The 21,852-nt window shown below is 44.7% G+C and overlaps 1 protein-coding gene across 1 annotated transcript; it reads right to left on the reverse strand.

Moving 5' to 3' along the window:
* Positions 1 to 4,586: 4,586 nt before the first annotated feature.
* OCIAD2 (OCIA domain containing 2) lies at positions 4,587 to 19,090 on the reverse strand. Its single transcript, XM_080797064.1, has 7 exons — positions 18,902 to 19,090; positions 17,042 to 17,169; positions 12,711 to 12,807; positions 11,118 to 11,171; positions 7,771 to 7,818; positions 6,685 to 6,802; positions 4,587 to 5,167 (listed from the first exon to the last, which is right to left on the reverse strand). The coding sequence occupies exons 2-7, from the start codon at positions 17,105 to 17,107 to the stop codon at positions 5,086 to 5,088; spliced, it is 465 nt and encodes a 154-aa protein (XP_080653190.1). The 5' UTR covers positions 17,108 to 17,169; positions 18,902 to 19,090; the 3' UTR covers positions 4,587 to 5,085.
* Positions 19,091 to 21,852: the final 2,762 nt, after the last annotated feature.

The following is a 21,852-nucleotide window of genomic DNA, read 5'->3' on the forward strand; positions in this document are numbered from 1 at the left end:
AATTCCAGCTCAAGATCGGTAGTTTGCCCGGCTCACGGTGGGAAGGAAATGCAAAATTGCATGTCAAGAGGTGTGGATATAAAGAGAGTATGAATTAGGCCAGGAATAGGATCTGTAAGGGCAGCAAAAGTAACCACTTCTGCCCCGAATTCTAGTGGCCTTCAGTTTGTATCTACCTCACCCAGACCAGACATCACATTGTAGTAGAGCTGTTGATTTACAGATCGTGTCTCCTCCCCTTACTTTGAGGGCGGGGACTGTCACATACGAATATACCCCTATTTCTCCTAGCTCATTACCTTGCATATGTAGATCCTGAAAAATGTCTATTGAATTAATGAGAAGCCGTTTCTGGGCTTTCAAATCGTGAGGCCTGTGGTGACAGCCCCAATTTTCAAAATTAGGGAGGTATTCAGTGAGGTGCCTTTTTGATAATTCTTTCCCACCATCATTAACTTCTCCCTTCCACCCTTGTCTTTGGTCACCTTCCCATTCCTACCCTCATTCCTGCCCCACCCACATCTAGAGATGAGAGAATCCCTCTAATAAACCAAACCACTCTTCCAGGTTTGTATTTTACAACAAATCCTTCAAGACAATCATTCAGTGGACAAAGATTCTTCGGGCACTTAGGATGAACGCCATACATTAAGATACCAAAGGGATTAATGGACATGACTCTCACCTGTTAAATCACAAATTTTAAACTGAAAGGGACATCATAGCATCATGAAATTTTAAAAAAAGCTAAGAGTGTAATGAGTTACACAAGTTCAGAATGACCGGCTATGTAGCATAAAATGGGAAGACTTGACCTCAAGGTGGGTCATGTGAAAGCTTAGCACAGGCCAAATGTGTGGCACAATCATGTATCTTTGGACTCCATTAACAGTAGTAGTAGTAGTAGTAATAGCTAACATCCCTTGAGTGGTTACTCAAGCCATGCCCTGTTGTAAGCATTTTCTAAGGATTAGCTCATTTAATCCTCATGGACAACCTTTCAGGAGAGCCTAAAATGTTTCCATTTTACAGATGAGAAAATGGAGGCAGAGCAGATGCGTAGCTGACTCAACATCAATATGCCGTGAAGCCTCGAGAGGAGCACGGGGCGTGATGCAGGGCCTCTTGCTAGCAGTTCAAATGCCGGAAATGAAAAGCACCATAATCCGGGTCTCTCCTGAACTCGTCAGTCCATGTTTGCAGGCTTGGTATCGAGAGGACAGTAAAACCAAAAGGTGTCCCCAGGCCAGATGTGACAGGGCTGGAAACCCACTCCAATGGCTGGAGAAACTCAGAGGCACATGTGTCCCAATATTTAAAGGCTACCGTGTGAAAGAAGAAGAATCCTATTTTGTAGGGCTGGGTGGGACCAAAAAAAAGGAGAAGAAAAAAGAAGGAAGGAGGAGGAAGAAGCGAGTCTGCTCCCCGGGGAGGTAGTACGTGGCTCCTGGAATCTCACCTGCCCAGACCACAGAAGGGATTCCTGGGGTGGCTGGAGGTTGGACTGGATTTCAAGCCACAAACTCGTGAAAGACAACAGCTTTGTTGGTGGTGTTCACTCCTCCATTTCCAGGATCTAGGAGAGTATGTAGGCGCAGACTGGGAGCACAGTCATTGAATATACGAAAGGATGAACACACAAAAACTAGGATGTCTCATATAAAAACCTATGCTTATTTGTTTTCAAAAGCGGGAAGATTTGGCAACAGTGGGCCCACATATTTGTGTGTGTGGGAAGTGAACGCTATACCAGTGTTTGGCATTGCCCCCCACCCCCGCCCAGATTTATCCAGTTCTGTTCTCTGTCTGGGCCTGGGCTTTACTGCCTTTGGGTTAATCACTGAAATCTCTGCAAACTTTCAATGTCAATGAAATCGAATTCTGCAGTTGAGTTCTAAGGTGGAAAAATCTGGGATGCCTGGGTGGCTCAGTGGGTTAAGCATCTGCGTTCAGCTCAGGTCATGACCCCAGCCAGGGTCCTGGGATCAAGTACTGCCTACCGGGTTCCTTGCTCAGCAGGGAGCCTGCTTCTCCCTCTGCCTGCCACTCCCCCTGCTTGTGCTCTCTCTCTCTGACAAACAAACAAAATCTTAAAAAATAAAGTGGAGAAATTTTGTCAATTAACAGATTGCATTATTTGAATATCAAGAAAATTGTCTACCTGACATTTTCATTATTTTAATCAAGTCACTCAAGATATATTTCATTACTTTCATAGTATTAGCAGAAAATAGATAAGTCATCTATTCTTTTTTTTTTTTTTTTAAGATTTTTATTTATTTGCCAGAGAGAGAGAGTACACACAAGCAGGCAGAGAGGTAAGCAGAAGCAGCAAGAGAAGCAGGCTCCCTGCTGAGCAAGGAGCCTGATGCAGGACTCGATCCCAGGACCCTGGGATCATGACCTGAGCCGAAGGCAGCGGCTTAACCCACTGAGCCACCCAGGCGTCCCGATAAGTCATCTATTCTGACAGCAAGGGAAGAGAATATAATTTTTTTTAAAGATTTTATTTATTTACTTGACAGATCACAAGTAGGCAGACAGTCAGGCAAAGAGAGAGGGGGAAGCAGGCTCTCTGCTCAGCAGGGATGCTGAGGCAGATGCAGGGCTCGATCCCAGGACCCTGAGATCATGACCTGAGCCGAAGGCAGCGGCTTAATCCACTGAGCCACCCAGGCGCCCCAAGAATATAATTTTTTAAAAGATGTTATTTATTTGACAGACAGAGAAGCAGGCAGAGGGGCAGAGGGAGAAGGAGAAGCAGACTCCCTGCTGAGCAGGGAGTCCAATGTGGGGCTGGATCCCAGGACACTGAGACCATGACCAGAGCCAAAGGCAGATGTCTAATCGACTGAGCCACCCAGGTGCCCCTGAGAATGTCTTTGCTAAGTGAGAACTTTAAAAAATATATAAGTATTATATACAGTCTATACACACACATACACACGCACACACACACACACACACACACATATATATATATATATATATATATATTTTTTTTTTTTAATCGTGAAAGTGCTGCTTTCACAAGCTAATGACCAGGGTGCTGATGAGTGTTGATAATTTCTAAGTGCTGAAAGACAAATGCCACCCCTTGGACACATCCTCCTACAAGAAACAGACATTCTGCCTCAGACACACGCTTCCTAACATAAGCGATAGATAATGCAGCAAAAAATTTGAGATTTCTTCAGTGACCTTCCAGTTTTTTCTTTATTGATTTCCTTTCACACTGTGAAAGGAAAGATCACTGTGATAAACTGTTTCAGTGAATAAGTTACCTGCCTGGAAAAAGCAGAGAGCCCAAATCATAAATCCAAATGGATTCAGAAGAGTGATGAAGATGTCAGCTGTGAAAACAATGGGCCCTTTCACCAATAATTCGTTTTTTTTCCCAGTACCCCAAGGCTGATTTCAACATCGACTCACTGTGCTTAGCGATGTGAAGATGTTCTGATCCCTGGGAAATCAGTTTCTGGCACGCAGGAAATAAATGTGTCTCATTCTGAATTGTTGCCAGTCACTGAGAGAACAGAGTCAAACTGCTAGTTGTCGAAACCAGGAGTTTAAGTGCATCCGTGAAGCTAGGATGTTGGCTCTGTGCTCAGATGGACAGAAACAGCACTTTCTCTACTGAAAGACCACGCTATGTAATAGCCAGGAGAGGAAGTCAAAATCACTCCATTTCAGATACTTAAGTTCATATAAAAATAAAAACTCCCAAATATTTTTGATATTTAAAATATTTTATATCAATTCTTAACTTTTTTTTTAAGATTTTATTTATTTATTTGACACAGAGAGAGAAATCACAAGTAAGCAGAGAGAGAAGGGGAAGCAGGCTCCCCGCTGAGCAGAGGGCCCCATGCGGGCCTTGATCCCAGGACCCTGGGATCATGACCTGAGCAGAAGGCAGAGGCCTAACCCACTGAGCCACCCAGGCGCCCCAATTCTTAACTTCTGGTGAGATTTCTCTTTATACCTCCATGGTATGGGTTTCAAGATGTATTAAGTAAAATACAAACATGTACACACACTCACACACACGCCCAATATATAAATGGTGACACACATATAAAGCGTTTTCTCGAGAAAATGCAAAGATGCAAGGGAAATTTTTATGTAGGGCTCAGACAACTTGCCATAAAACACAAGGTCCCTATGGGAAGAGGTTAGTTGGTTGGTTGGTTGGTTGTTTTTTTCATGCAAAAAAATCTGGTAGGAGGATAGGAATCCACTTCCTGGGGTTGGATTGGCTGCTTCTAAGCTCTAAGTTTATCATTCCATGAATTAATTCTTCCAGTGGTTGTTGCCATAAACAAACTGTTCCTTGGGAGAGGAGAGGCAGTTTGGAAAGTCGTGTATGTTTATATACAGGCCACTAGCAGTACAGAGAAGAACGTAGTTCTCTAGCGTTGACCGTGAGCATGAACCCGTTAGCTAAACAAGCAACGTAAAGATTTTTCGTAACGTAACGTAACATAACACAAAGCTTCACCACTTCACCACTTGAAAACTTCACCACTGAGGAGGCATGAAGTGACCTGGGTCACTGAGAGGACAGCAGATTCAGATTCTGACTCTTTCAAGGGAGATATTTTTTATTAAATTATAAATCTCGGTCCCTCCATTTGAGAAAGCGCTTCTCAAGCCCATAAGACATACTCTTTCGTGCCCTTTGTTTCTACCTCTATATACATGGGTTTTGGGTGCGGCAATGATTTCCCAAGTTCCTCAACACTCATTCTCATCCTCTATCAGAGATCTTAAAACCCTGAACAAATGCAGAGTGAAAGAATGGATGAGAGAAGACTCTAAGATCTTTTAACTTAGCGGTATGCAAATTACGGAGTGCCACATAATTTCTTTTTCGGTCTATGAGTGCTCAGGACATGTTCTCAAATAGACAAACACATACTGCTCAAGTCAACTGGGAATCTTCCCCAGAAAGCATTTCAAAAGAGTGCAAGAAATCACAATGTTTCTGTTCCACTCTACGTATATTATTTTAAAGTACACTGGAAATTTTAAATGTGTACAAATTCAGAGGTTTGAGAAACATCAAAAGCCATAGATATAAGTTTAGGAAGCTGAAGGCTGCGAACTTCCCTTCTCATGTAATCCATGCTTAATTTTGCATTCTTCACAGGTGAGCAGGCAGTGCCTAGAACGGAGGCAAAAACAGAAGTTTGTGCTTTGACACTGGAAGTTCTAGTCTTAACACAACATTGTCGAGAGACTTTTCTTTTCTTTTCTTTTGAGACAGAGAGAGCTGGAGCAGTGGGGAAAGGGGAGAGGGAGAGAGAGAATCTCAAGCAGACTCCATGCAGTGCATGAGCCCAGTGCAGGACTCGATCCCACAACCCTGAGATCATGATCTGAGCCGAAATCAAGAGTCGGATGCTTAACCAACTGAGCCACCCAGGCATCCCCTTAGAGACATTGTCTACATTAAAGTTCACAAGTCTAATTTTTTAAAGGAAAAACAGGAGCTATTTCTTGGTTAGAGATTCCCAGAATTTCATCCTCCCAAAAGGGCCAATAACGATCTTCATGTCCATTATTTTCACAGTTTTCGTGCTGCCTCTAGAATAGAATCCACTGGGCCAAGTGAGGGTCTTTGGAGAAATGTGTCCCCACCACTAGTCCTATAAATATTCTCTTAGAAATAGCTATTATACACTGAGCACTTACTGTCCTAAATAATCATTTCTATTCCTTACAACATGTCATGAAAACAGTTCGGATCACCATTTTCTACAGAGGAGAAAACTGAAGATGAGAGAGTGTGAGAAACTTGTCCAAGGTTACCCAGCTTTGTAAGTGGTAGAACTGGTTTCCACCCAGGTACTCGAACCGCAGAGGGAATGTCCTTAAGTCTAGGACTCTGGACTTAAGGACACCTTATATGCCCTTAATGGAGCTCACACCTCTGAATAAGAATCATGATACACATTAACCTAGAAGGGTTGAGAAGTCCCGCAGCAGAGAAACCTGTTCCCGTTGTGTGTGGCCCTGTGATGGTAGAAGCCATGTCTGCTGATGAAGGCATTCTTTCTACTGCACATTGCCTTGAATGCAGTAGGTGCTCATGAAATGTTGAGCAAATGAAGTAGGTAATTAAGTTGAGTGATAAATAATTATTATTGAAATTGAATAGCAACAACTCAAAAATGGAGAGTTAAAGAGGTTTTTTTCCCAATATATGGATACTTAGATAATTGTTTAATATGGTAAGTGGTGAAAGGGCCTTCGTTTAACTTGTTATAAGTCCTTTCTTTACAATCCCTCAATCAAAAAGATCACAAACCTGTTGCAACAACATGGCTGGAGTGAGAGCGTATTATGCTGAGCAAAGCAAGTCAGTCAGAGAAAGACAAAGACCATATGATTTCACCCATATGTGGAATTTAAGAAACAAAACAAATGAACAAAAGGAAAAGGAGAGAGAGAGAGATAAACCAAGAAACACTCTCAGCTCTAGAGAATAAACAGATGGTCACCAGAGGGGAGGTCGCTGGGGGGATGGGTGAAATAGGGGATGGGGATTAAGAGGACACTTATCATGACGAGCACTGACCATCACTAGATTGCACACCCGGAACTAACAGAACACTGTATGTTAACTGTACTGGAATTAAAAATAAGAACCGAATAACATCTTTTTAAAAAGTTACAAACCTGTTATGCCCTGGACCAAAACCAGCCCCACGTAGCTGGTCTTCAAAGGAATGGAATTTACTCTGGCATACTCGTATGTATGACGCCTTTCCAAGGGCAAATCCCAAGACACCTGCAACTGTAAAAGCAGGTTAGAAAAGATCATTTAAAAGTTCAGAATCTCCTCCATTAATGATCTTCTAGAACTTTCTACATGAGCCATAGTAATTTTTACTTGAAAAGTACCACGATAAACCAATGAACAAAATCTCTGCCAGTGAATCTCCCTATTAAAGAGCAGGATTGGGAAATGGAGAATTTCTGATCTCCTCAGTTTTGAGCTGGTGGTAGAAGGGCCAGGATAGGGGAAGCAAAGGTGCTGTCTCAGAGACTGGCAGCCAGAGGGAGGCCCAGCGGGTGAATCAATGTCTGAGGCCACCACAGAAGGAAGGGATGGGGTTTGGGTTGTGGCTATAGGTAGCTTCCAAATTCCTTGGCAGGAAATCCCTTTAACTCTCTCTATGGGTTAGAGAAGGGGGAGCCACAACCCATCTTGCTGGCCGGCAGGAGCAGTCACGAGGCAGAGGGAACCTTCCAGGGAGAAACACCCAACCTGCTTTTCTTGCTGGGAAGGGGGTTTCAGCCCACACACTGGACTGCATCCTCTTTGTACCTAACAGGTCTATGTATAATGAATGAGTGGAATAAGACGAGCCCCCATGTTTGTGGTTAATGTAGTATTAGAAAGTCCCTGCTTTTTGAAAAGTATTCATTGGCTAGGTCTGTCATAGAAAATATTTTGATAGATCTGGCCAAAAGGAGAAAATTCAAAACCTTAATGACTCTATCATTCAGAGGCTCTGTTGTTGGTCTCTCTTTGGTCCAGGCTTTAAAGAGGCCTGTCGAAGGTGGGGTCCTTACTGCCCAGCCTTATACCAGAAAGTGCTGCATGAACTAAGAAGTGCAAAGAGACAAAAACATGGAGACCAATATTTTAGAGCGTCAACACACGCAATTTGGTTGGTCTGACATCCATATACCCAGTTGCTATAAACATCTTTAAAAAAAAAAAAAGAATTTATTTTTTTTTTAACTTCTATGACTTACGTGCAACTTTGGGCAACGATCCAAATCTTGGGTTAGATGCCAAATAACCTAAAGAAAAATACAGAAATACATTATTATTTCATTTTATAACTTATTCAGATTTATAAAGTATAAAGAAAACTTCAATGTTTAAGATAATGCACAGATTCTCAATCTAAAGAGAAGGTTTTTAAAGAGTTAAAAGTCAGTCCTTGATGGAGCTTAACTCTCAAATCACCTTTTTTGGCAAGTAGCATGTATTGGCTTGCCAAAATATGTAGGAAAAGAATATGAAACAGAAAATTCAAGAGTGATTTAAAGATACCAAGGTGGGGGCGGGCAGGGGGGCATCTGGGTGGCTCAGCTGGCTGCAGGCCGCCTTTTGGTTTCTGTTCAGGTCATGAGCTCAGGGTCATGAGATCAAGAACAATGTCAGGCTCCCTGCTCAGCAGAGTTGGCTTGGGATTCTCTCCATCGCCCACCGCCCCAGCTCGTGCTCTCTCACAGTCACGCGGTCTCTCTCTAAATAAGTAAAATTTTAATAAATAAACAAAGATATCAAGGCGGGGCTCCTGGCTGGCACAGTCCGTGGAGCGTGCAACTCTTGATTTCAGGGTTTTAAGTTTGAGCCCCATGCGGGGTGTGGAAATTCCTAAAAAATAAAATCTTAAAAAAAAAAAAAAAAGCTATCGAGGCAAAGGCAGAACTAACAACTTAGTTCCAAGCAATTAGGCATCACCCCCTCCTCTTTTTAAGTAATTGAACACAAAGTCTCAGTTTAGAGATTCATAGCATATCGATCATAATTTTTACATGAAAACATTAATATCTGTGGTAGGCACAGTTATGGTCTCCTAAACATGTCCACATCCCAATCCCTGAAAACTATGAAGAAAATGGAGTTAAGGTTACTAATCAGATAATTTTATTTTTATTTATTTATTTTTTAAGATTTTATTTATTTGTCAGCGAGAGAGAGAGCACAAGCAGAAGGAGCAGCAGGCAGAGGGAGAAGCAGGCTCCCCGCTGAGCAGGACTCGATCCCAGGACTCTGGGATCATGACCCAAGCCGAAGGCAGATGCCCAACCGACTGAGCCACCCAGGTGTCCCCAGATAACTTTAAAATAGGAAGATTATCCTGGATCATTTGGGTGGACCCGATGTAATCAAGATGTAATCATCTTGAATGTGGAAGAGGGATTCAGAGACAAACCAGACAGACGGCAGGATGACAAGAACTTGCCTCAGTGTTGCTGGCTTTGCAGACAGAGGAAGGGGCCATGAGCCAGGGATTGTGGGTGGTCTCCAGAAGCTGGAAAGGGAATGGAAGCCCCAGACCAACCTCCCCCGAGTCCCAAGGAAGGTAGAATTGCTGGCACTTTGATTTCTTCCCACCAAGAACTGTTTTGGATTTCCGACCTCCGAAACTTGAGATAATAAATTTGTATTGCTTTAAGCCACTATGCTTGTGGTAATTTATTACAGCAGCTACAGAAGACTAATACACAAACCTGGAAAAGTATATTTGCACACATGTGGGAGACTATAGATTTTAAGCAATTTAGTATCTATAAAACATAATCCCTATAGACATTGTGGCCATAATTTTTTGTTGTTAGAAATGATCTGACAGGGTGCCTGGGTGGCTCAGTGGTTTAAGCCTCTGCCTTCTGCTCAGGTCATGATCTCAGGGTCCTGGGATCGAGCCCCACATCAGGCTCTCTGTTCAGCTGGGAGCCTGCTTCCCCTTCTCTCTCTGCCTGCCCCTCTGCCTACTTGTGATATTTCTCTCTCTCTCTCTCTCAAGTAAATAAATAAATAAATAAATAAAATCTTAAAAAAAAAAAAAGAAATGGTCTGACAAATGCATGCTACCGATTGATGAATATATTTCTATAAAAAGGCTATCTTCAAGTTACAACAGTGAAATCAGGGGTGCCTGGATGGCTTGGTCAGTTGGGCGGCCAACTCTTGATTTTGGCTCAGATCATGATCTTAGGGTCCTGGAATTGAGCTCCATGTCAGGCTCAGTGCTCAGTGGGGAGTCTGCTTGAGGATGTCTCTCCCTCTCCCTCTGCCCATCTCCCCACTTGTGAACTCTTTCTCTAAAATAAATAATAAATCTTTAAATAATGAAATCATATTTAATAAATCAACTTTAAAGACAAGAGTAACACTGAGTGAGATGAGATTCTCCTAGACGCATGACATATGTGGTCTTTGAGACCCCAGAAAGAACCAGAACATTTTCTCTCACGTTTGCTGGGTATAATCCTCTTTTTAAAGTCCTGGTGATCAGCAGTGTTCAGTACAGCTTTAACAAAGTCAAGTGCTTTCTTGTTGTCTGGGGACCAAGCAATGCCTCTGTCTAACCGTAGTGGAGCTCGAGGGAAACATGGACTCCCGCATAGAGAAAGGCACAGCACTGGTTTCCTGGGCTCTGACAAGTTACCACAAACTTAGTGGTTTAAAGCAATACAAATTTGTTCCTTTACAGTGCTGGAGGTCAGAAGCTCAAAACGGGTCTCCCTAGGTGACTTGGTCCATTGGGGTGGCCATACCAAAATATGGCAGACGTGGGACGAGGTGTTATAAACAACAGAAATTCATTTCTCAGTCCAAGGTCTGAAGTCCAAGGTCAGGTGCCAGCATGGTTGGGTGAGGGTCCACTTTGGGGACGCAGACTTCCTGCTGTTTCATCGGGTGATGGCAGGAGGTAGGGAGCTCTGTGGGATCTCTTTTCCAAGGCCACTAACCCCCTTCATTAGGGCTCTACCTCCCCGCTAAAGACCCCACCCCCTAATACCACTGCATGGGGTGTTAAAGAGTTCACCATGTGAATTCAGACCATAGTCCTGGGCTAACATCAAGGTATTGGCAGAGCTGCCTTCTTCCCGGAGGCTCGAGGGTTTCTTGCCTTTCCAGCTTCTAGAGGCAGCCACATCCATGGACTCACGGTCCCTGCCTCCGTCTTCACAGCCTGCACTGTTGAACCAAGCCCTTCTCGTGCTGCCATCCCTCTGCTCCGCCTTCTGATCCACTCCTGCATTTTTCATGAGCCTTTTGATTACACCGGGCCCATCCAGATAATCCAGAATGATCTCTCTATTTTAAGGTCAGCTGATGAACACCCTTTCAATCCACTTGCAACCGTAATTTCCCTTTGCCACATAACCTACTATAGACACTCAGCCTGGAGATGAGGACATCTTCGGGAGAGGGGGGTGCTTAGTCTGAGAATTAGCAAAGACCGGCATAAATAAATCCCTCACCAAAAAACAAAGGCCAAGTGCCAAAAAGCTGCCAGGAGGGCCAGTGAAAACTGGGCTTTCTTAAGTTTAATCATTCAATAGATCTAGAATCTTACCTTGGTGGACTAGTCCTTGGGTGGCAAGCATGCTCACAAGAGAAAAAGGCAAAGCTGTAAAAGAAAAATGTCTTTCGTTATCGCTATTTCCAAGCTTGGCACACCATCCAGAAGTCATGGGAAATTAGTCTGGGATTTTTTTTTTTTCTCTTATCTACCTGGGCAACGAGGTTTTTTTTTTTTTTTCCTTAATTTTTAATTTCTTTTCAGTGTACCAGAACTCATTGTTTATGTACCACACCCAGTGTTCCATGCAATACGCTGGGCAACGAGTTTTCAGTCATTTTTTTCTTTCACTTATCCAACAAGTATTTATTAAACACTGCAGGCAGAATTTTCTTGAGATCTGCCCCAGTCCCTCAACCTGAAGCCCAGCATGAAGGTGATAAAACCTAACCCCATGCTACTCCCTCCCTGCCACCTGCTTTTACAGAGTGCCCCCCATGCACCAGATTTGGAACACGACCTATGACAAAGGCATCCCAGCGTGTGTGCCCACTTAGCCGTTGAACTGGGGGGTCTGCTTTGAGCTGTGGCTTTGGAAATTTTTAATCCTATGTAAAAGTTAAAAAACACTATAAACTCCGTCATACCCCGTCTAGGACCCTTCCTAGCTTTTTGTCTTGAGTGACACTTTGCTGCCCGATTTGGGGAGGTCTGTTTTCTGAAGATTACAAGATCATTATACTCGTGTTAAACATGGGTGATGTTGAGCTATGATTTTTAAAACAGGCAAGTTAGTCTGGCAAAGGCAGTTTCCAGTTCTATCAAAATGCAACAATTCGGGGCTCCTGGGTGGCTCAGTGGGTTAAAGCTCTGCCTTCGGCTCAGGTCATGATCCCAGGGTCCTGGGATCGAGCCCCACATCGGGCTCTCTGCTCAGCGGGGAGCCTGCTTCCTCCTCTCTCTCTCTCTCTCTGCCTGCCTCTCTACCTACTTGTGATCTTTGTCTGTCAAATAAATAAAATCTTAAAAAAAAAAAAAATGCAACAATTCTTCCAAGGGCAGAGAGCGCAGATAAACATCTAGTTCTTCCTAGCAACCCAGAAAAATCAAAGAGCAACCGATTTCCCCATTCCTATCTACCTGATGGTAGATGAATGGGTCATACTGAAATGTTAATCTTCTAGTGCTCACTTAAGTTACTGACTCATTGGCTGTAAAACACACACACACACACACACACACACACCCATGCATTTCTAGGAGCACAATCAATAATCATAATAATGTATAATGAATATCAAGTTCTAAAGTGTTACTTTCCAATCCTTTGACACTGAACTTGACTGATCTTAGAAATCAAGATGCATATTTCAAAGTATACATTATCCCAATGCTGCAAAACACTGGGACTATATCTATAGGCCCCATCATGACATTTTCAAATGGCAGATCATGAATTTTTTAAATTGGAAGAGACTTGAACGCACAGTGTGAATTCACACCCTCGTCTTACATAAGGCAGGCCTGGCAAGAGAAGTGCAAAGTCCCTGCTCAGAAGTGAGTCATTACCGTCGTTCTAAGGGGACACGGAGGGCCGTTTATTGCGGCAAATATCATGTTAATGAAGATTAAGAGGGGAGCAATTACCTCTCTTCCAGAAACTTTCTTCTTGACATTCTCGGATAATCTTCGAAATCTCTCCCCTGTGGATGTGCAGTTTTGATTTCGGACAAAACAACAGACTCTGTAAGGAAAGTTGTGTGGTGAGTTGACCGGAATCATGAGCAAAGCATGTGCACTGTTTTCCCTAGAGGAGTGCACGGAGGACTCTGGACTCTGGTCACCCAGCGTGTGTGCTGTGTGGATGCCTGCAGTCACGACCAGTCTCAGCCAGTACCTTCCAACCTGGAATGCTAGGCGGGTTTAGGCGAGGAAAGAATCCCAGCGGGAGAAGCAGAGTGATTCACTGACTCAAGCATGGAATGGATATCTGGTCAGAGTTTCTTTCCAACCTCCAGCCTCTGTCCACGCGGCTCACTCGCCCTGCAAGGCTTCCCGCCCCCCTTGCCTGCCTGGCATCCTTAGGACCCAACTCAGTATTGCCTCCTGGGTGAAGAAGAGATTTCCCCTCGGGCACAGTGTTTATGTATCCGGGATCCCACTCAGAGCAGGGGACTGCATAGTTATTTATAGACCGGGCATTTCGATTCACCTATTTCTACTTCTATTTGCATTTTAAGGCCATGAACTCATCAACAGACTGCTTTTTATTTGTCTACTCTACTTTCTTTTTTAAAGATTTTATTTATTTATTTGACAGAGAGAGACACAGCGAGAGAGGGAACACAAGCAGAGGGAGTGGGAGAAGCAGGCTCCCCACGGAGCAGGGAGCCCAATGCGATGCGGGGCTCCATCCCAGGACTCTGAGCTGAAGGCAGACGCTTAAGGACTGACCACCCAGGTGCCCTGTCTATTCTACTTTCTGTCTTTTTTTTTTTTTTTAAGATTTTATTTATTTGACAGACAGAGATCACAAGTAGGTGGAGAGGTAGGCAGAGAGAGAGGGGAAAGCAGGCTCCCTGCTGAACAGAGAGGCCGATGCGGGGCTCGATCCCAGGACCCTGAGATCATGACCTGAGCTGAAGGCAGAGGCTTTAACCCACTGAGCCACCCAGGCACCCCTCTACTTTGTCTTAATAGGTTCTTTTACACGTTTGTGAGTGGCCTGCACAAAATTTCTGGTGGAAATACTGACATGGTTGACATGATCATTTTTTACTAGACCTGCAGTATTCTTTTTATCCTATCAATATGCTATAATCTGGACTAACTCCCACCATTTATGACCCTCCCCGTTTTGCGCACATGTATTATTCACTCATGCTTGCCTACATTCTCCGTTCCTTTTCTCCTCTGCCCATCACTGCCATTCTGGGGGTTTAATGGGGCTCATTTGTTGGTATGCATTGTTGTACAATGGTCATTGTCGCAGGTATGGACATCTTTTTTATGCCAATGGCATCATTTTATATATTTAATATTACTCAAAAAATGTTTTCAACTCAGCTCTATGCGCTTAAGATCTAACTGCTGACTAATTCTCTAGCATGTCTCCTTACAGTCTCCCATGAGAACATGTGTAGATAGATACCTAGAAGTAAAATAGAGGACACCTGTATTCCCGATTGCACAGTCTTGCTGGAGTTCTCTCCCCAGTGGCTGCATCAGTATCGACTCACACCAGCAGTTCCTGAATGTTCCTCTGTGCCTACAGAGCTTGCCTGAGAGCTAGTTAAGCTGGATTCGAAGCAGGTTAGAGTAAAGAACAGACTTTGGAACATCTGGCATTATCCAGTCTTCTAAATGTCAATGGTCTAAGTACAATGCAATTATTTTATTCTTACCTGCATTTCTCTGATAACTAATGTGTTTGAGAATCTACGTATTTTTCAGCCCAAATGCCCTTCTCCTCGCATGTTGAGGCAATCCCTCAACTAACCTCGGTTGTCATCTTGGGTTATACAATGGCTCCATACTTTTTCATTGTGGTAAAAGACACAAAACCTAATATTTGTCATTTTAACCATTTTAAAGTACACAATCCATGCACTAAGGACACCCAGAATGTTGTACAGCCACGACCCCGGTCTAGTTCCAGAAGTTTCTTGTCACCCCAAAAGGAAATTGCATACTCATTAAAGAGCCTCTCCTCATTCCCTGCTTCCCCCCAACCCTTAGCTCCCTGGCGATCACTAATCTGCTTTCAGTCTCTATGGATACGTAAGTGCTATCATACATTATGCTTCGTTTCATGGCTGTCTTCTCTCCCTTTGCATAATGTTTTCATAGTTCATCCATGTTGGAGCATGTGTCAGTAATTCATTTCCTTTTTGTGGCTCTAGAATATTCCATTGTATGGATATACCACATTTTGTTTATCCAGCCATCTACTGATGGGTATTTGGGTCATTTCTACCTTTTGGCTATTGTGAATAGAGCTGCTCTGAACGTGGATGTGTGAGTTTTGTTTGAACATCTGTTCTCCATTCTGCTGGGCCGTACAGTAATTCTATGATTAATTTGTTGAGGAACTGCCAGACTGTTTTCCACAGCAGCTGCACCATTGTACGATCCCACCAATGGAGTATGAGAGTTCTAGTCTTTCCACATTCTTGTCAACACTTCTCATTTTCTTTTTTGTTTCTCTTCCTTTCCAAATTAGCACATTAAATTTTTTAAAATATAACTTATTTAGTTAATTTAAGGTAAATAAACGAAATTGTTTCTGTTTTGAATTATGGTCATGCTAGTGATTGCAAAATGGTATCTCATTGTGGTTTTGATTTGCATTTCCCTAATGACCAATGACATCAATCATCTATTCATTTGCTTGTTGGCCATTCACATATTTTCCTTGGAGAAATACTGATTTAAGTCCTTTGCCCATTTTTTTTTTAATTGGGCTGTCTGTCTTTTTGTTGTTGAGTTGTCAGAGCTCTTTGTATATTGTGAATACTAGACCCTTATCAGATATGTGATTTGAAAATAATTTTATCCATCTCTGGATGGTTCATTCATTTTTTTTAAAACAAATTTTATTTAATTTGTTCCTTGCTGTACAAGTCACAGTTGTATTTCCTTGTTCGTGAATTATTTATGCAGGACCTCTGCCATTTACCGCTTGGATATTTAGTGTTTTTCTTGAGGTGCAGTTCTTTGGCTTTTGAATCTTCCCTTGCTGATTTTGCCAATGTTCCTTTTTGGACTCTTTGTAGTAGATGTCAATGTGGACAATGGTCACCATTTCTTGAGCACTCTCCCATGGGCCACGCACTGTGCCAAGCACTTTACATGCATGATGATAAGGTGAAAGGACCCTGTGGCATCTATGCCTTCAGAGTTCTACAAATAGCTCAAGTAGGTAGAGCTCCGTCTTCTCTCTTTACAACTCCCCACAGCACAGCGCACAGATGAAGGCGGTCAGGGTGAGTCATGGCGGTGAGAGGAGCTGTTCCCCCTCTCCACTTACCTTAGTTGCTCAGCAAGCACTCCTTATCCCTGTGTCAATATCTCTTCTTGGTTCTGCCAGTGGCTGCGGCAGAGGTAGGGAACGCCTCCCTTCCTCGTCTGCCCCAAACACACCCATATATATCCACATCTGGGGTCAGGGACTCTGACCACTACAGGTGCTGTGAGTCCTGCTGTCAAGACTGATGCTTCTGCATTGTCTCCCCGGAGGAGCTCTGGTGATCCTTTCTTGAATAGCCATACATGTTTTATGGCTCTCTATTTCACAGAGGCAACTCGGGCATCTACATTTTCCTTGTGACTTGATACCATTTGTCTGTTTGCCTCGCCTAAACTTCGCTCCTTAAACATCCCCTCCTTCATGAAACCATTTTTCGCTGGAAAAGTTGACGCTAGAGAACACGAACTCCATTTACCCACCAAAATACTTTCTCTTTGTTTCATGTATGTGTCCCCAAACCATACAATATTCATTCTTCACCCTTTGCAAGACTGTGCCCCTGTTAACGCTACGGTTCTCAAGCTGAATGCTACTTTAGTAGCTAAGGAACACCTGTCAGTAGTGTATACACTTCGTATGGTTAGCCTTGGCAACAAAAATATAAAAACGAGCATGATTTATCATTCTGTTAGATTCAATTAAGAGAGCTGCTCTGCCAAAGGAAACCTCTTCAGTCACTGACAGCCTACATAAGAGTTAGTTAGGCTGGATTCTCAACAGGAAAGAGAAAAGAAAGGATTTTATAAATAAAATTTTAAAAGGCTCCTTTTCAAGGAAGCTAAAAAAACAAAACAAAACAAAACTTTCCTTCCCCATCCCATTGTCTCTGAACCCATTCGGCAAAGTGCCAGATTGAACACAGTAAGACCGGCTGCTCAAGGATGTGGTTTAAGGAAAGTCCTACATGATGGTCCTCTTCAGTTGGTAGACTTCCGAATTAAAAATATACCTGCTTGCTTGGTGGTGGCAAATGGTGGCCTTTATCTTGGTTTCCGTGAGTAGACACTGAAGCCATGATGACTCTGTCTTTGATTCTCTTCTAGTTGAATGTGCTCAGCTTACTCGTTGACTCGATGTCTAAGGAAAGAAGGAGGGAGTCATGATGCTGGCTACGTCACCATCCAGTCACTACGGCTGCACTTGAGATCAACCTTAAAAACACCCTTAGCATCAGCTCAGCAATTTGGAAAACTTACTTTCATTTTGTCATCAGTCTTAGTCTCCAACCACCTGCAGACTCATGTTGTAATGCTCCTCCCCCACCAACACACACAGATTAACTCACTATGGGGACAAATTGGATTTAGGTTGGAGTGAAATGACACACCATGCACAGTTTTACTACTTAAAAATTGTGTCCTGCAAAAGGTTTCAATTCGTTACAAGGTCACTAACTATAAGAAATATTTATTGAGTGTCTACTATGTGCCAGGCCAGGGGAAGACAAAAATTGGTGTTGAAGGAGCTCCTGGTCTAAAGGGGAAGAGAGACAAGTCAGCAGCTATCCAACATGCAAAGGGCTCCTTTACGGGTATACAGGGTATTAAGGAAGGAGAGGAAGAAAGTTCTATGCTCTCGGGTTAGTTCTGAAGACACCCAAGACTAAGACTGTTGAGTTTTCAAGGGATGGATGGACTTGGAGTCAGGAAGACCAGTTTGGAAGGTGCTGTAACAGTCCAGCCAAGGAACTGAGGAGACCCGCACCAAGACCTTGGGGAAGGATAGCGATGATCAGTTTGAGTTTGGGAATGTGGGATTTGGTGCCTGTGGGGGCATACATTGGGATTAGCCAGTAGGAATGACAATATTTGGTAATTTGGTTCTGGAGTTACAGATTAGGAATAGGCAGGGAACAGGAATTTGGGAGCAGCTGTCATAAAGATGAGAGGTAAAGCAAGAAACGAATAAAGTTGTCTACAAAGAGTATTGGAAAATGTGAACAATGAGGCTAAGGGAATACTAACAAGAGAAGAAAAAGGAAGCAAAACAGGCTAAGGAAATGACTGAGAAGGAATAGTTGATAAGGCGGGGGGCGGGTTCCCAAAGGAGAGAACGAATTATCGGTACCACAAGGCTCAGAAAAGTGATTTAGCAATGACGGGCGTGTTTCCAGGTGGATCATGGACCCTCCCAACCCCACCTCTACCAACAATGGCCACGATGAACAGTAAAGGACAACTTTGCCCTCAGATTGACCCTATTTCTTGATGAGCTCCAGGAAGTTTTTGCTGACCTAAAGCCAAATTAGATCATCTTGGCTCAGGCATTAGGCGGCTGCCTCAAACCAGGGAGCAAAGGTACCATGTCTCAGCTGTGGTGGTCAGGCCCCCTCGCACCCACTGAATCTGAGCAAGCCTCGTGGGAAGGTCTTGCCCTCCGGGTGCAGCTCCCGCCACCATGCCCTGGTCGGGCTTGGGGTCCCTCCACTTTTTCAGTGGTTGGGGCCGCAGGAACGCCGACACCAGGGTAGGGGGTGGGAGGCCTGCGGCAGGACGAGGACCGGCGCGTGCTCAGAGGGACAGCGGAGGGGGTCGCGGCACTTCCTGGTGGCGGGGGAGGGAAACCGGCCGTCAGCCCGCAGGCGTCGCCCCATCTCCAGCCTCAGGCCGCCTGCACGACCCGGAGCCCCCCACGCTTGGCGGACCTGGGCCGAAGCTCGAGCCAGGCCAGCGGGGATTGACAGGGACGATTGTGGATCCCCCCGCCCCTGAGGACCCCGGCAGTAAAGGCGCAGAGGAGCCGTCCCCCCTACCCCCCCCCCCCCCCAGCTCCTCGCCGTGCCTCCAGCTGTCACCCGGGGCGGGCTCACCTGCGCAGGTAGGGATCCGGAGCTAGCCGCGCCCGGGCGCCCGCCGAGCCCAGCGGAGCCCGCCTCCTCCCGCGACCGCCGCCGCAGCCGGACTGCTCCCGCCTCCCAGCGCCGTTCCCGCTCCTCGCGGCCGCCGGCTCCCCGCTCCCCTCTGCCGGCCGCCCGGTCCTCGCCTCCTGCGCAGCTGCCCCGGCCGCGGCTTCCTCCACTGGCTCCGCCCCTCTGCTCGCTCGGCGAGCGCACCCCACCCCCGCTGCGGTTCCTTTCTCGGGGGGTGACATCAGCGCCCACCCGCAGCTGCTCAGGCTGAGATCCGGCTCTCGGAGACTCCCGCCTCACTCGGAGTCCCGACCCCTAGTAGGTTCTGCCTTCTCGGTGGGGTTCACGTTAACTCCTTTCATCCCGAAGAACCCGCAACAACCATCTACGGAACGCGGCCCCTAGGTCAAGTGTTCACTTCCACTTACAGGCAAGCCTTTCTTGTTTGTTTTTTATGGAGGTATAATTGACATATATCATTGTATTAATTTTAGATGTATAACATAATGATTAGATATTTGTATACATTAGATATTTGTATACATTGTGAAATGATCACCACAATAACTCTAGGTAACATCCCTCACCCCCCAATTTTTCCCCTTTGGATGAAGACTTTTAAGATCTAGCAACTTTTTAAAGAGGCTTTATTTATTTATTTATTTATTTACTTATTTATTTAAGTGATCATCACTACACCCAAGGTAGGGCTTGAACTCACCACCCCGAGATCAAGAGTTGCCTGTTTCTTAGGCTTCCCTCACTCAGCGACTTTCAAACGGGCAATGCAAATATTATTAACTATCGTCACCATGCTGTCCACTAAATGCCTGTGATTTATTTTATAACTGAAGTCTGTACTGTTTGCCCACTTTCGACCATTTCACCCATCCCCATGCAATCCCTTTTTACGACCTTCAGAATGAGTACCGTTACCCTCATTTTATAGACCGAGGGGTGCAAGGCCACACTGGGAGCCTGGAGTGAAAGCCAGGTCAGCTTGGTTCCCAAGCCTTCTCTTTCTCTTGTTCTCTGTCCACGTGCTCGGGCTTCCTGCCACTCCCAACGTCTGACAAGGGAAGCTGCTGGGTGCCTTTGTCATCTGTATCGCTCACCCCGACCTTAGTTGAGATTCTCCCCTGGGATCAGGGCACTGGAGTTTAGGGAGTGTGTTGAGCTGGAAGACAGGTTGCAAACCAAGTAGAAGGCTCTGGCATTTCTCACCATTTCCTACTATCCCAACTGGTCTCTATGCCTCTGGCTTCAGCCCCTCCACGGTGCTCACCCCCTCGCCGGCCCCTCCACCACCCACTTCTGCCTCCTTTCTATTCTTCCCTTCTGTTCCTCAAGTTCTCTCAGCTCTGTCCCCCTGAGGTCTGGCATGGAGCCTCCCCCTGCCTGAAGTCGTCTCCCCATCAGTCCTGTCCTGGCTTTTTCCTACTCATCCCTCTCTGACTCTTCCTCAGGAAGCCTGCCTTGACCCCCATCCAGCCGAAAGCAGGGTTCCCTTCTCGTTCATAGCAGGAGTCCCTATTTTCTTCCATGCTGCTTATCATGCGTTGTTCTTATATACTTATTTTTGAGCTTATTTTTTTTCAAAGCCTGTTTGCTCTGCCTCCGTGTAATGTTCTTGAGCTACAGAAGCGGAGGATATCTGTTTTGTTCATTGTTGTATACCTAGCATGCCAGATACAGGAGGGGCCCCGAAATAGTAGTAGAATGAATGAATGAATGGACGGATGGATGAGCCCGGACCCAAAGGCTGTGTGTCAAGATACTGTGGTTTTGGAGGCTCAGTGTTCCCTAGTAGATCCCCCAGACTGCATTACTCTTTGCAATTTGCCAGTTTCTTTTCACCCCCTTTTCCTTTTCCAAGTGAAAGGGATATCATTCTATTGCTAGTGTCACCTTGTGTTACCACAAGCCAGAAGTTTAACCTCTGCCATTTTGTGGTACCAAAGGAAAAGCTTCCTAACTGGTTTTATTGAAAAACATGAACAGTGTCCCCATTACACAGAAGTCTAACGTCCCACAAATACCCTAGGGGGAGATTTTTCCTTTAACATCTCGTTAAAATCAAGTCCATGTCCCAATCCTCGATCCCACTTTCCAACAGAATGGTCAGTTAATTGTCTCAAATAACTACAGATTACCAATATATAATGTGTAGGAATTATATGAATTTCCCTTCACTATTTGTTGGACAAATCTGGTATACCTACATGTTGTTCTAGATGCTTTTAGCGATTTAAAAAAAAGACATAGATCCTTTCCAGAAAGAATTTATCATTTCCCAAAGAATTAGAGTACAATAAAATATTTTTGGCCCTAGAAAACTGTGACACTGAACAGAGTCCTTTTTCAGGCTTTTCTTCAGCACCCTATGGGGCTTCAGGCTCATGACCACAGAGATTATCACTGGCTAATGCTATGAAAAATGTGGTGTTCTAGAAAGTGCCGAAATATTCACAGCAGGCTCCAACTTGAACTCTTTCCATTTCCCTGCACTGGCCTTAGGCAATATCCACATTCATTAGCAGAGCCTGTATGATTCAGCTCCTGTCTGAGTCTCTAACACATCTATCTGTGCCGCCCCCCACTCCCCTGGGGCCCTACGGAGTGACTGATGTTCTCTCTTCTCATGCTTTTGCTTTCGCCTGTGCCAGCATTTCAGCCTTCCTCTGCTTCTCTACCCCTTTCTCACTCGTTCCTAAAGACTGGGCCTGGGGGTCACCTCCTCCTGGCAGCCCTACAAGATTCAAGTTTACTTTCCCACTTGATGGGCGCTCAGTGTGCTCCGCAATGGGTACTTGCATATGCATATGAGCATATGTATGTATCATGCATGTATACACCCAGAGAAGGTAACCAGTGTGGCCAAGGTCATAGCTGAGAATTGGCACAGCCAGGAT

Source organism: Martes martes, assembly GCF_963455335.1.
Source record: "Martes martes genome assembly, chromosome: 2".
Classification (NCBI taxonomy): domain Eukaryota; kingdom Metazoa; phylum Chordata; class Mammalia; order Carnivora; family Mustelidae; genus Martes; species Martes martes.